The sequence below is a fragment of the Ursus americanus genome, chromosome 23 (genome assembly GCF_024610735.1).
Source record: "Ursus americanus isolate L20-20 chromosome 23, mUrsAme1.1.p, whole genome shotgun sequence".
Taxonomy (NCBI): Eukaryota; Metazoa; Chordata; class Mammalia; order Carnivora; family Ursidae; genus Ursus; species Ursus americanus.
Window position 1 is genome coordinate 13,991,833 of NC_142149.1, and position 13,803 is coordinate 14,005,635.

At 39.4% G+C, this 13,803-nt stretch overlaps 1 protein-coding gene across 7 annotated transcripts in view; it reads right to left on the reverse strand.

Annotated features, from left to right (window-relative positions):
• Positions 1–662: 662 nt before the first annotated feature.
• Positions 663–13,803, reverse strand: part of CEP95 (centrosomal protein 95) — a 46,065-nt gene continuing 32,924 nt past the window's right edge. For 5 of the 7 annotated variants that reach the window (XM_087854207.1, XM_045814568.2, XM_045814570.2 and 2 more), the window contains 9 exons: positions 8,119–8,255; positions 7,220–7,309; positions 6,285–6,414; positions 5,280–5,449; positions 5,090–5,164; positions 3,651–3,803; positions 1,796–1,942; positions 1,247–1,318; positions 663–998 (listed from right to left, as the gene is read on the reverse strand). In XM_087854207.1, coding sequence (XP_087710333.1) covers positions 822–998; positions 1,247–1,318; positions 1,796–1,942; positions 3,651–3,803; positions 5,090–5,164; positions 5,280–5,449; positions 6,285–6,414; positions 7,220–7,309; positions 8,119–8,255 — 1,151 coding nt within the window. In that variant the 3' untranslated portion in view covers positions 663–821. Of the gene's footprint in view, positions 999–1,246; positions 1,319–1,795; positions 1,943–3,650; positions 3,804–5,089; positions 5,165–5,279; positions 5,450–6,284; positions 6,415–7,215; positions 7,310–8,118; positions 8,256–13,803 lie in introns of all 7 variants that reach the window. The other 2 variants (XM_087854206.1, XM_087854208.1) reach the window with 2 other exon arrangements.

Genomic DNA, 13,803 nt, shown 5'->3' on the forward strand with positions numbered 1-13,803 from the left:
TTGAAATGCCAGATGAAACCTGTTCATATGCTCATCACTGTGCTACTCTGTACATGCCCTAACGGGAGCCTCTCTTCTCCCCTTCAGTCCTTCCCTGGTGCCTTGTGCCACTCTGGCTTTGATCAGCAAAGTCCCCATATCCTCAACTGCTCTTGGCTTTCACTAAAGCTGAAGCCTCCCTTTCCATGGAGGTGCCACACCCTGCTGGGTTTTTGTTTTTTTTCTCCTCATACCCCTGCACACCAGAAATAGGGTTGGTGTTCACTTCAAGTCCATGGTGCCTCCTCCTTTCCAGCCGCAAGCACTAGTGCTCCTTGAGGCCCATGCCTTCTGGCCTTCCACCCTTTGCCTCTTCTCACACTGTCCTCTGCCAACTAACAGAAGCCATATACACAAATTCTCATCTTCCAGCCACCAGATGACACATCCACACACATCTACACAGTACCTTAAAGATTTAACCCCAGCTCCCACCTCTCATGACAAGCCCCACACTTCTAGTGGTTCTCTGAATTAGAGATTTTTTTATTGGTTTTACTGAACCACAGCAACAGGCTTCAGGAGCTGGCTGCTCAAGCAGGCTTGTTTTTTAGTTTAGTGCAACTATGACCAATGAATGTGTGCCTTTATTCCTCCTTTTAAGTCATAAATTCAAAGTGGTATACTTTGAGAAAATTATTTTTATTTAAAAAATTGTCATAAAAAGTATTGAAATGAGTAAGGCATTTAAGAAATGAATCTCCTGGTTTTAGACTGTTTACTGGCTCAGTTCTAGCTCTGTCCTAGTCAAGTCCTCCAGAAACCACTTATAAAATTGGGCCTCAGAGGAAGGGATTTTTACTGTACTGAAAAGAAGCCAGATGAAGTCGAGCTCTGAAGCGCTCAGCTTCCAATTCCCGGAAAAAAGAGTCTTCATCATTCTGGGTTATCATGTGCTGCAGTTGCTGAATTTCCTTCTCCATCTTCGATCTCAGCTCCCTCTTCACCTTATACAATGTCTAAAAGAGAACTCGGGTCATCCTGCTACTCACGATCGCCCCTGTCAATTTTTATTTCCCCCTCCACCTTCCAGCTCCTCAAGCTCCTGCAGTCGCGCTTACAGAGACTTAACAGGTAAAACGAACACAGGATAAATCCTATTTATAGGATTAACCATAGCATAAATGTTTTGGGTCATAGATGTAATACAGTTGTTTTCTAGTTCTTAAAAATGTAAATCAATGATTTCTATCCTGCTAATTATTACCTGGGTCTGGGATTTCTCTCTGGCTTTGAGTTCCTGACGTTCTTGTGATATGGCTTCTGCCAGCAATGAAAACTGTGTAGAGGAAAAAAAAACCCAAATGTTCATCTGTAGCCCAAATTTAACAATTCTGATATATAATATTCACAGACTTAAAGTCTATTTTAATAGAAATAGGGCAATATATAGAGTCTGTACTGTGGTCAAGTACTAGCTTATTGTGAATAATCAGTCTAACCAGTATAGTGACAGGTTAACAGGTTTTTCATTAAAAAAAAAATCAGCTTAGTCTGTTTAAAGATTTTATTTATTTATTTGACAGACAGCCAGAGTGAGAGGGAACACAAGCAGGGGGAGTGGGAGAGGAAGAAGGAGGCTTCCAGCAGAAGAGCCTGATGTGGGGCTCGATCCCATAACACTGGGATCACACCCTGAGTGAAAGGTAGACGCTTAACGACTGAGCCACCCAGGCGCCCCTGACTAAGCTGATTTTTGACACAAGGTGGTCAGGATCAAGCACATTAGAATGTAACCCAGGAACAGTGAGCTCACCTGGTCTTTATAGTAGTTCTCCATTGAGTCCAGTTCATTCTGGTGCTGTCTCTTTTGTTCAGCTCGCTTTTCTTTGGCATAGTTTCTTAGGTCTCGTAATCTTTGCTTTTGAATTTGTAAACCTTCTTCAAACAATTTCTTAAATATCTGTTTAGTTAGAAAAATGAAGTTATGCTGAACTTTCATGGAGGAATATCAACATTTTGTCGAACTATACTGATTGTATTTCACCAGGTTTTAAGTAACAGCTTTGAGATAAAATCCACATACCACAAAATTCACCCTTTTAAGAGGTACAATTCAATAGATTTTTGTATATTCAGAGTTGGGCAACCATCATTATCGTTTCAGAAGGAAGCCCTATGCCTTAGCAGCCACTCCCCCACCCCCTGCAACCAGTACTATACTTCTATGTCTATAAATTTGCCTATTCTAGATTATTTCATATAATCACAAAATATGTGGCCTTTTGTATCTGCTTCTTGCACTCAGCATGTTTTCAAGGTTCATCTACACTGTAGCAGGCATCAATACTTCATTCCTTTTTACTGCCACATAATACGACGATATGGGTGTACCACAGTTTGTTTATCCATCGGTTGATGGGCCTTTGGGTTTTTTCCTCTTTTTGCGTATTATGAATCTGCTCTAGGTAATCCTACATAGGGTATCTGTGTGGCTATATACCTAGGAGTGAAATTATGGAGTCATAGGGTAGCCATGTTAACCTTTTGAGGAACTGCCAGACCGTGATCTAAAGTGGTTGCACCATTTTGCCAACCTTGCATGAGGGCTGTAACTTCTCCATATCCTTGCCCACATCTGTCTTTTTTCTTTTAGCCATTTTAGCGAGTGGTTTCCCATTGTGGTTTTGATTTGTACTTCCTTAATGACCAGTGGTGTTCAGCATCCTTTCCTGTATCCCCAAAATTCTTTACTGCTTTCAGAAAACAATACTCAAGCAGCCACGTACAAGCAGCCAGGGAAGAAACAAATGGTGCATGTACACATGTGCACGACTGAGGGTGAGGTAGTTGTCGCTGAACTGCTGGGCCGGGGGCGAACCATTCAAAGAATTTAGATCCGCCCACCTTCAGCCATGCATTCATTAGTCAGCGGTATTACCTGAGTCAAGTTAACCCCTCAAAGCCTTCATATCATCTAGAAACAAGGATGATAGTAGCCCAGTGAACTGTAATTACCTTAATGTTTTACTCTAGAGATGTAATTTACTGCCAGTTTGGAATCCCAAAAGATTAAGCATTTCAGCCTGATTAGGATGAGACAACAAATACTGTGGAGAAATACTTCACAACGCATCTGTCCTATACTCCTTTCCCGGTTTTATGTGGAATTCAGGTCATCTAGTCACACTTTAAATTCCTGTCCCTTCTAACGTGCTCCCAAACTCCGTGAAGCAGCTGTACTGGAGAACATGTGTAGGAGGTCAGACAGAATGAGGGCAGCGGAGACTGGGATGTACTATGCGGGTAAGAAAATGAGGCACAGACAAGTTGAAACTCTCACAGCCGGCCTTTAGGACTTGGTAGTCCTGAAAGCTAACAGATAAAATTCGCCCTTTTGACAGGGTTGGATAAAAAGCTGTACTTATGAGGCACCTGGGTGGCTGTTGGTTAAGTGTCCGACTCTTGATTTCAGCTCAGGTCATAATCTCAGGGTCGTGAGATGGAGCCCGGGGTGGGGGGGGGGGGAGGGCTCCATGCTCAGCGGGGAGTCTGAGATTCTCTCTCCCTCTGCCCCTCCCCACTGCTCACTCTCTCACCCTCTCTAAAATAAGTCTTAAAAAAAAAAAAAAAAAAAAAAAAACCCAAAACCCCAAAACACTTGTATTTACCATTTCTTCCCGGGTCCTCATTCTCATCATTTTTGCACGCAACTGAACTCTGTAATCATCATAGTATTTTCGGGCACGGACAATCTGTTGCCGATTTTCTGTTATCTTTGACTGGGTCAACTTCTGCCTATGAATGCGGTCCTTGAAGTCTTGCTGGGAAAGGGAAAGTGAAAAATAGGTAAGGACAAGAGGAAGACAGACTTTGGCATTCTTAGCTGCCCCACTCCCACGAGGTCTTCAAGGAGTAAGCCAGGCATGCAGGGCCAGTGGCCTACTACCTGGGCATAGACTGAAAAACCGTCCGCCCCTAGAAGCCTTCCAGCCTTTGGTAGGTTCATTACCAGTCCAAAAGGCTGCCCCAACGAGCCCAGACTGATACAGGTGATCTTGGTGGAACTGAAGATCTCATCTCCCCCTGTCCCCTAGGGGGCTGCCTAAGTCACACCCAGATGCCAGCTTAAAAAAAGTAGAAAAAAGGCAATCAGACTTTCAAGCAAAGCTTGAGTTACACCAAGAGTATTTATGTCAGAACTAAGGAAATTAGACAATATCTTACAAATGAGGATGAAATGAGGTCAGGTACATAAAGCCCTCAACAAGGTGTCCAGACTGTACTTGTTTCCTTTTCCCCCAAAGTACCATATGCAGAATTTCAGATGGCTTCCCCTTGCTTCTCTGAAACTGTTTAGGAATATACTTCTTATTGCTTACCTCAACCAAGAGGTTTTTTTTTTGTTTTGTTGTTTAAGATTTTTATTTATTTGTTTGACAGAGCGAGAGAGGGAACACAAGCAGGGGGAATGGGAGAGGGAGAAGCAGGCTTCCCGTTGAGCAGGGAGCCCGACGCGGGGCTCAATCCCGGGACCCTGGGATCATGACCCGAGCTGAAGGCAGATGCTTAATGACTGAGCCACACAGGCGCCCCTCAACCAAGAGTTTTAAAATCCCTTCTTCTGAAATACTGTCTTTGACATCTGTCCTCTCCATTATACTCAACAGAAGATGTGCTATGTACAATTCTCAGCCCTAATAAGAGGGTGGTAAACTAGCTCAGTTCTCTACTTACGACCTTAGATCAGAGAGAACAGAAAGCACTAGCTTACAACCACCTGGTACCTTGAAGTTGCTGTCCCGGTAGAGACACACCTGATTTAAAGTCTCAACCTTGCCCCTTGCTGATTACAGTGGGATCAAGCATTCGTTAGCATCTCAAAGAAAACAAACATCTCCATTATAATGGTTAATATAAAGACCAAATGAAACTGTATATATGAAGTACTTAGCACCTTTGCCCCTCATCAGTTTTGGTTACAGCCTTAGATGCTTCCATAGGCAAGTATTAAAGGTAAAAGTCTGTGGGCCTATTACCCAGCTGTATAAATACAAGTAATATAATTTACAAACTCAAAATTATAATACTCAGCTTGCTCTTAACATACCAGTCTCTTGTTATGTTCATATTCTTTCTTGACAAGTGCAGTAAGGAGGTCATGCCTTTTTAAGGCTTCTTCTATCTTTAAGAGGGACAGAAAGGAAGAAGGTTAATAATGCTATTCACTAAATTCCGAAGGATAAGCTCTTCCCCTTTCTGGTTTATATTCCTAAGCTTGTAATTGACAGTTAACTTACTTCATCCTGGAGTTTCTTCTTTGATCGATTTTCTCTATATGCATCTTTTTTGAGCTGTTCAACCTGTGTAATTTGCTGTTTCCACATTTTGCTTAGTGTTTGGCCAGAAACATAGAGAAACGGAAACTGCTCCAGCATGAGGGGCAGGAGACTGTGTTCATTTACTTTCACTGAAAAGTAAAACAAAACAAAAAACAACCACAAAACGCCTCAATCTGAGAGATTTGCTGACAGCTTTTCATAAGAACTCTCATTCTACCTTCCTGGTAGAGCAAAGCTTATCTAAGTGATGCAGTTCTGATCCTGAAAAGAGGAAATCTAAACGTATGTCATTAACTTTTGCACTCTTTTGATCAGAGTACACCAACTAACCAGGGAAGATAAAAGTATACTCAACAGTTCTGATCGATGACCTGCTGTTCTCGTGAGTCCATCCTAACTGCGCAGCTGACTCAGCGGCTGGGGTGGACGCTGTGTGTGTGGTCAGACACTTCTCAGCCCTACTGGGAGGCAAAGTCTCTGTCTGACAGGATGTAGGTAGAAGGCCAGCAGTGTTTGAAATGGCACCCTGGCATTTCACATGACCTCGTTTTCCTTGTCACAGGACTCTAACCCTCACTGGCACCAACTGTCAATGTAACAGAGCTGGACGGGACATGTGCTTGCTTTGGAGCGTCCCTTGGGTTCCGCCAACTTCCCAGAAACAAAGAAAAGGCAACTAGTGTAAGCCAGCAGAGTGAGGCTACAGCTGGAGCAGCAGGTAGTAGCCTGTTCGTGCCTCCAGTACCAATACAGAGGCCTCCCGAAGGTATTAAGAGTTTTAAATAAGTGCCTTATTTAGGAGTGTTCTCTCTCTTTATGGAGATCTAGCATATGGCAGTGATAAAAGAGGAACTTTCTCCAGCTAACTGGTGATGTTAAGTTTTCAGTGCTGTGTCCTTGGAATGTAGCACACACTTTCAAAGGATGCCAGTTTTCCATAAAGTACAATTTTGTGGTTCTTACTTGGAACTGCTTTATTGGGCTTTGGCAAGCCAGCTCTTGGACTTGGAGTTGTGGTTTTTCTAGAGTAAGTCTTCCAGGGCTGACTACGTTTTGGAGTTCCTTTATGAACAGCTTCTCTGTATATTTTTTCCTTAGAAGCAGACATGAAACAGAATAGAAATAAAAGTCTAATAACTGCCTCATACATAATCTTAAATATTACACATTGACAAAAATAGCTAACTAATCCCCAACCACCTTACTTCCAATTTCTAAAATCTGGTTAGTGTTTACCTAAGTTAAAAGCATCTTTTGGCTTCTGGCACCCCTTGGAATTTGAAAAAGCACTGAAATCTTTTTTGAGTTTCAGAGTCACCATAGTCCCACACCCTAAATACAACCACTAATAATGTTTTGATGTACTGGTTTTTTTGACAACTTTTCCCATGTAGATTAAAAGAGTTCTTAAATAATGTTTATTGTAACCATACTGTATTTTATATCCTGTTTTGTTCATGAGCATTCCAGCACAAGCATTTCTCCTGTTTCCACTTAGTTTCTGTAACCATCCTTTTGAAGAGGCAATGGACGTGTCTGCTTTGGGCTTCTTCCACCCAGGCACAGAACAAGTGGGATCTCCTTACTTCCCTTTAACCTGTCAGCCTCACCTATCTTTTAAACCCCTAGTGAACTGCTAAACAATAGAACCCCTTAAAAAACTGATAGAAGTTTTGGGCAGGAAGGAAAAGTGCTGGTATTCTTTGGTACCAAGCATCTGCCTTCAGCTTCGGGTCATGATCCCGTTCCACATGGGGCTCCTTGCTTGGTGGGGGGGGGGGGGTCTGCTTCTCCCTCTGCCACTCCCCCTGCTTGCTCTGACAAAATCTTAAAAAAAATAAAATACTTTCCACTGATCTGATCAAGTTACATTTATTAAAGTAGAGACTTTTACCCACTGTTTCCTCCTCCTCATTTATTCCTAGAGATCCAATATTCTCTTGAACTTTATTTCTTCTTAGTTCCCTTTCAAATGCCTCAGTTATTGCCTAGAGCAGAAAAAGCCATATGACATTACAGTTACTAAAAACAAACAATGAAAATGTAGGGAAAAAAATTAACCTAAGATTCTGCCATTCCATTTTTTTTTTAGGTTCCTTTAAGGCCCCCGCTATCAAAAATACATATTATCTAACAGACATGTATTTGGGACATAAAATTTTATGTCCCCCCAAAAATGCATTTTTTTGTTCTCCAGTTTTGTAATTATTTTGACAGTCCCTTGAGTGGAAGTTAATATGCTGAGTTTGAAGTTACATGTTATTATAAGACATCTGAATTAATTTCAGTTTTTCACTCATAAAATATACTGTAGCAAACAATGTACGTGTTCTAAATTTATGCTGCATTTCAGAATCCCTATTCCCCCGCAGGAAGCCTTCCTTGGTCATCATACATTCTCCATGCTGAACCTGAACCACCTCCTCTCATTCCCGTCTTGGGCACTTTAATCTTACCTGTAACTCAACTAGCCTATCACTTGTAATCCACCCACCTCCAATTCTCATCCTTTCTGCAGCACTCTGAAAATATCAACCCACACTGATCTACTCTTTTTAAATCCGCTGGAGTATTGGGTTATATCTGACAAGGTTAGTTTTCTTAGGGTATCACAAGTTTTATGTTCTGTAAAGGTGGGGGGGGATGAAAGCTATGTCACATAACCTCCTACCATCCACTCAGTTCAAGAACATTAAATGCATTTTAAGCCTTTAATCAACAGCACGTTCACTGTAGTATTTGGTTGAAGGTAAACAGTATTGCCTGCTACCCAATTGTAGTCAAAGATGGGATGTACCTTTGCTTGAAATTGGCGAATATCTGTTTTTGGCTTTCGCTGCCGTTTTCTCTCCATATGGAACTGTGTGTTTCTGTTAACTGGAGACGGAGAGAGTGAATGAGATCTGAAGGGTGGCCTTCTATGCGTGGGAAGTCCTACAACATGGAAGAGACATGTACCATTAGTTCCTTACAGCCAGAAATGTTAAGTTGGAAATCAAACCGTTGATTTTTACCAAATCCAAAAAGAATGTGCTAAACTTACTCTTTCCTATAACTAATCTGTATTTAAAAAAAAAATTTGAGAGCGTGCGCACATGCATGAGTAGGGGGAGGGGCAGAGGGAGAAGCGGACTCCCCACTGAGCAGGGAGCCAGGCATGGGGCTCGATCCCCGGATCCTGGGATCATGACCTGAGCTGAAGGCAGACACTTAACCAACTGAGCCATCCAGGTGCCCCTAACTAATTTGTATTTATTTGTATGTTTAGTCAGACCAATACACATAAAATGTATACAGTCTCAGAAAGTACTTAGGTTCTATATTCAACTTTGGGTTGAAAATGGAGCAACATGGGGAACTAAGTGGTGGAGAAAGAAAATGTTAAACCATCCAAGCCGTATGTCTGCTATCCTAGGTACCTACCTAGGCCCTGAGGAGGTGGGATATAAGTACGCATACATCTTACCCTTATAAAGCAGCATGTTTAGAAGAAAAAGTTAACATAATTCAGCATTTTCTAAGTAGTCCCAATTTTTTCTTACGTAGTTAAGTCAGCCCTAATTCCACACTGCCTTAGAGATCTAAGTCGCTTCATAAACATTTTTATGTTCCACTGTTTTTAGTGGCACTTGGGCATCTGCTAGTTGTGTAGAGGTAGACTCCATGCCTTTTTCAGAAAAAGGAGTAATTCTAAGGTTAAGGAAATTAGTTTGGTATCTATAGATAAACCTTCCCAGAAAATTCAAGTCTCCCTAAGTTTTTTTTTTTCACTCTTAATTCAAAACTTTCAAATTGATTTCAAATGTAATATATTAAGGGGGTGCCTGGCTGGCTCAGTTGGTAGAGCACGCAACTCTTGACCTCAGGGTCATGAGTTTGAGCCCCATGTTGGGCACTGAGATTACTTAATTTAAAAAAGTAAGATCGGGGCATCTGGGTGGTTCAGTCAGTTGGACACCCCACTTTTGGTTTTGGCTCAGGTCAGGATCTCAGGGTCATGAGATCGGCCAGTGTTGTGTTCCATGCTCAGCAGGGAGTCTGCTTGAGAGTCTCTCTCTCCCTCTCCCCTTCCCCTTGCTTGCTTGTTCTCTAAAATAAATACATAAATATTAAAAAAAAGACATTAAGAAAAACTGACTTGCACAATTGATTTTATTACACTTATTACAGCCATTCTTTTCATTGAAAGATTGTATTCTTTTCATTGAAGATCCAATGAAAATAACATTTTAACTTACAGTGAGTTTTCAAAGCAGGATATGATATATATGTGTATAGAAGGGAAAAATGTAGGTTACTAAGTGAGGCTTACCTAGCAATTAGTTAGGAAAGTTTAAGGGGAGAAAGATGAAACAATCAAGAGAAAAAAAGTATTTCTGGAGTAAAAAGCAGTTCTACCAGATGTAGAGCTTATGGAAACCTTTTTTTTTTTGAAAGTAAATTCTCCCTACATGGGGCTCAAACTCATAACCCACAACCCTGAGATTAAGAGTCCCGAGCTTTACAACTAAGCCAGTCAGGTGGCCCAAGATTCTAAAGAAATTTTTACACACATTTCTACTTTTCATAACTACACTTTTGCAACCTGTATGTCCTGCAATAGAGGAAATGGTGATATATATATTCATACAAATGGAGTATATTCTATGAACTTAGTAAAAATGAATGACTGGATCTGTAAGTATCAACAACGTTAAAAAAGTTGCAGAATAATACCATATCTTTGTAAGTTTAAAAACATAATAGCATTTATAAGTATAGATGAGCTATTACCAATATAAAAACAGGAATGAGAAGGTTCCAGTTTAAGATGGCAATATAGAGGCTCCTGAATGCATTTCCTCCCATGGACACACTGAATCTACAGCTACATATGGAATAATTCCCTCAGAAGGGAATCCAGAAATTAGCTGAATGACTCCTACACCTCCGGTGAATGAGAAAAAACCTACATTGAAATGGGCCTTGGCACACCCTCAAGAACAAAGGCGGCAGACTCCCAAGAGCTGGAGACAGGCACTACTCCTTCAAGACTGGGAGAGGTGCCTGTTTTACTTAGTGCACAGAGACAGGAAAATGAAGAAAAAGAAGAATCTGTCCTAAATAAAAGAATGAGATGAACTCAAACAGACCTTAATGAAACAGAGATAAGGACTTTACTTGATGAAGACTTAGAAACGGTGGTCATTAAGATGCTCAGCAGAGTCAGGAGAACAATGTGTGCACAAAGTGAGAATCTCAACAAAGAAAATATAAGAATGTACCAAACGGAAGTTACATAATTGAAAAATTTAACATCTAAACTGAAAAATTCAATACAGGGGTTCAACAGCAGACTAGATGAAGAAGAAGAAAGGATCAGCAAACTCAAAGACCAAACGGTGGAACTTACCCAGACAGAGGAGCAAAAAGAAAAATGAATAAGAAAGAATGAAGGCAGCAGCTTAAGGGATTTGGGGACACCAGCAAGTGGACCAATAGTCATGCTATAGTGGTGCCAGTAGGAGAAAAGAGAGAAAGCCAATTCAAAGAAATAATGGCTGGAAACTCCCCTAACCTCGGTAAAGGAAATGGACATCCAGATCCAGGAAGCCCAGACACTTTCAAATAAGATGAATCCAAAGACCCCACACTAACACACAATATATACAGTCAACTTTAATTTGAGAGAATCTTTAAAGCAACAAGAGAAAAACAACTTGTTATGTACAAGGGAACCCCCATACCACTATCCTTAGATTTTTCAGGTGAAGTTTTCCAGGCCTGAAGGAAATATCACAATATATTCGAAGTGTGGAAAGTTAGAAAAATTGCCAAGAAAAAGTATTTTACTCAGCAGAATTGTCTTCTGGAACCGGATAAATAGTTTTCCACATAAGAAAGCTAAAGCAGTTCATTAACGTTAGAACAGCCTTACAAGAAATTTTTAAGATACTTCTTTAAATAAAAGGGTGCTATTTAGTAATAGGAAGGCATATGAAAGTACAAATATCACTGGTAAAGGTAAATATATGGTTAAATTCAGAAAAGTCTAATGTTGTAACTGGTGGGTAAATCACATAAATCTAACATGAAGGTTAAAAGACAAAAGTAGCAAAAATTACAATAATTTGTTAATGGATACATAAGATAAAGAGAGTAAATTATGACATTAAGAATTAAGTATGGGAGCAGGAAGAGTAAAAATGTTGAACTCTGGTATGCATTTTAATTTGTTATAAGAGTACTAGAATATGTTTTATATAGGCTTTAGGTAAACATGCAAAAACCTATAATAAATACACAAAAGATAAGTCTAAGCATACCACTAGAAGAAATCATCAAATCACAAAGTGAGAGAACAGAGGAGTTACAAAACAACACTAAGCTGACACTTATCAATAACTATTTTAAATGTAAATGGACTAAATTTTCCAATCAAAAGAGAGTGGCTGAATGTTAAAACAGACACAACTACATGCTGACTATAAGAGACTCAAACTTTAAGGACACACACAGACTGAAAGTGAAGAAATAGAAAAAGATATTTCACACAAATGGAAACCAAAAGAAAGCTGTGGTAGCTATACTTCTATCAGACAAAACAGACTTTAAGACAGAGCCTGTAACAAGAAACAAACAAGATTATATAACAATAAAAGGGACAATTTATGAAGAGTACATAACATTTCCAGGTATTTATGCACCCAAAATAGGAGCATGTAAATATGTAAAGTGAATATTAACCAACCTAAAATAGGAGAAATAGTAATACAATATTTAACAGACATTTAGAGACATTTACAGAACATTCCATTCCAAAGCAGCAGAATATACATTCTTCTCAAGGATACAGGAACATTGTCCAGGACCAATCATATATTAGGCCACCAAACAAGTCTTAATAAAGAACACTGAAATCATATCAAGCATCTTTTCTGACACAATGGTATGAAATTAGAAAGGAATTACAAGAAAACTCAGAAATTCACAAATATAAAGAGATTAAACAATATGCTACTGAACTAGAAGGTCAAAGAAGAAATCAAAAGAGAAATTAAAAAAATCTTCAGATGGAAAAGGAAATAAATACAACATATCAAAACTATGGGAAGTAGTGGGGCACCTGGGTGTCTCAGTCGGTTAAGTGTCCAACTCTTAATTTCAGCTCAGGTCACGATCTCAGGGTTGTGGGATCAAGTCCTACCTAGGGCTCTGTGCTGGGCATGGAGCCTGCTTGGGATTCTCTTTCTCTCCCCCTCTCCTGCCACCTTGCATTCACACAAGCTTGCTCTAAAATAAAACCCATTTAACAAAACAAAACAAAAAACACCTATGGAATGTAGCAAAAGCAGTTCTAAGATGGAAGTTCACAGTGATAAATGCATATATTAGAAAACAAGAAAGATATATGATACCTAAAGTACAAGCAAGAAAATAGGACTACATCGAACTAAAAAGCTTCTGGAATGGGAAAAAAATATTTGCAAATTACAGATCTGATAAAGGGTTAATATCCAAAATATATAAAGAACTCCTACAACTCAATAGCAGAAAGCCAAATAATCAAATTTAAAAATGGACAGAGGAACTGAATAGACATTTTTCCAAAGAAGATCTACAAATGGCCAATAGGTACACAAAGAAGTACTCTACATCACTAATCATTACAGAAATGCAAATTAAAACTATAATGAAATATCACTTTATGTCTATTAGAATGGCTATCATCAAAAGACAAGAAATAACAAGTATTGGAGAGGATATGGAATAAAGGGAACCCTTGTGCACCGTTGGTGGAAATGTAAATTGGTATAACCATCACAGAAAACACTATGGAAGTTCCTCAAAAAATTAAAAATAGAATTTATCCTATGATGCAGCAGTTTTATCTCCTGGAATATATTCAAGGAAAACGCTGTGGAACAGATTATCTGCTACTCCATGTTCATAGTATTTATAATAACCAAGACATGGAAACGTTGTGTCTAATGATGGATGAATTATTCAGTCATAAAAAAGAAGAAAATCTGTCATTTGTGACAACATGGATATGAACCTTGAGAGAATTACCATATCTCACTTATATGTAGGATCTAACAGAAAAAAAGAAACCACTTATATGTGGAATCTTTAAAAAAAAAAAAAAAAGGGCCAAACTCATAGAAAAAAAGATCAGATTTCTGGTTACCAGAGACAGGTGAGGGGAGGAATTTGATGAAGGTGGTCAAAAGGTACAAACTTTCAGTTATAAGATAAATTAGTACTGGGAATATATTGTACAACATGACGACTACAGTTAACTCTGCTGTATGGTGTATTTGAAAGTTAGGGTAGATCCTTAGAGTTCTCAACACAGGGGGAAATTTTTTTTTTTTTGATCTATAGGAGATGATGGATGTTAATTGTTGGTAATCATTTCACAAGGTATATAAATCCAGTCATTGTACAGTACACATACACAGTGCTGTATGTAACTGTATCTCAATAAAACTGGAAGAAA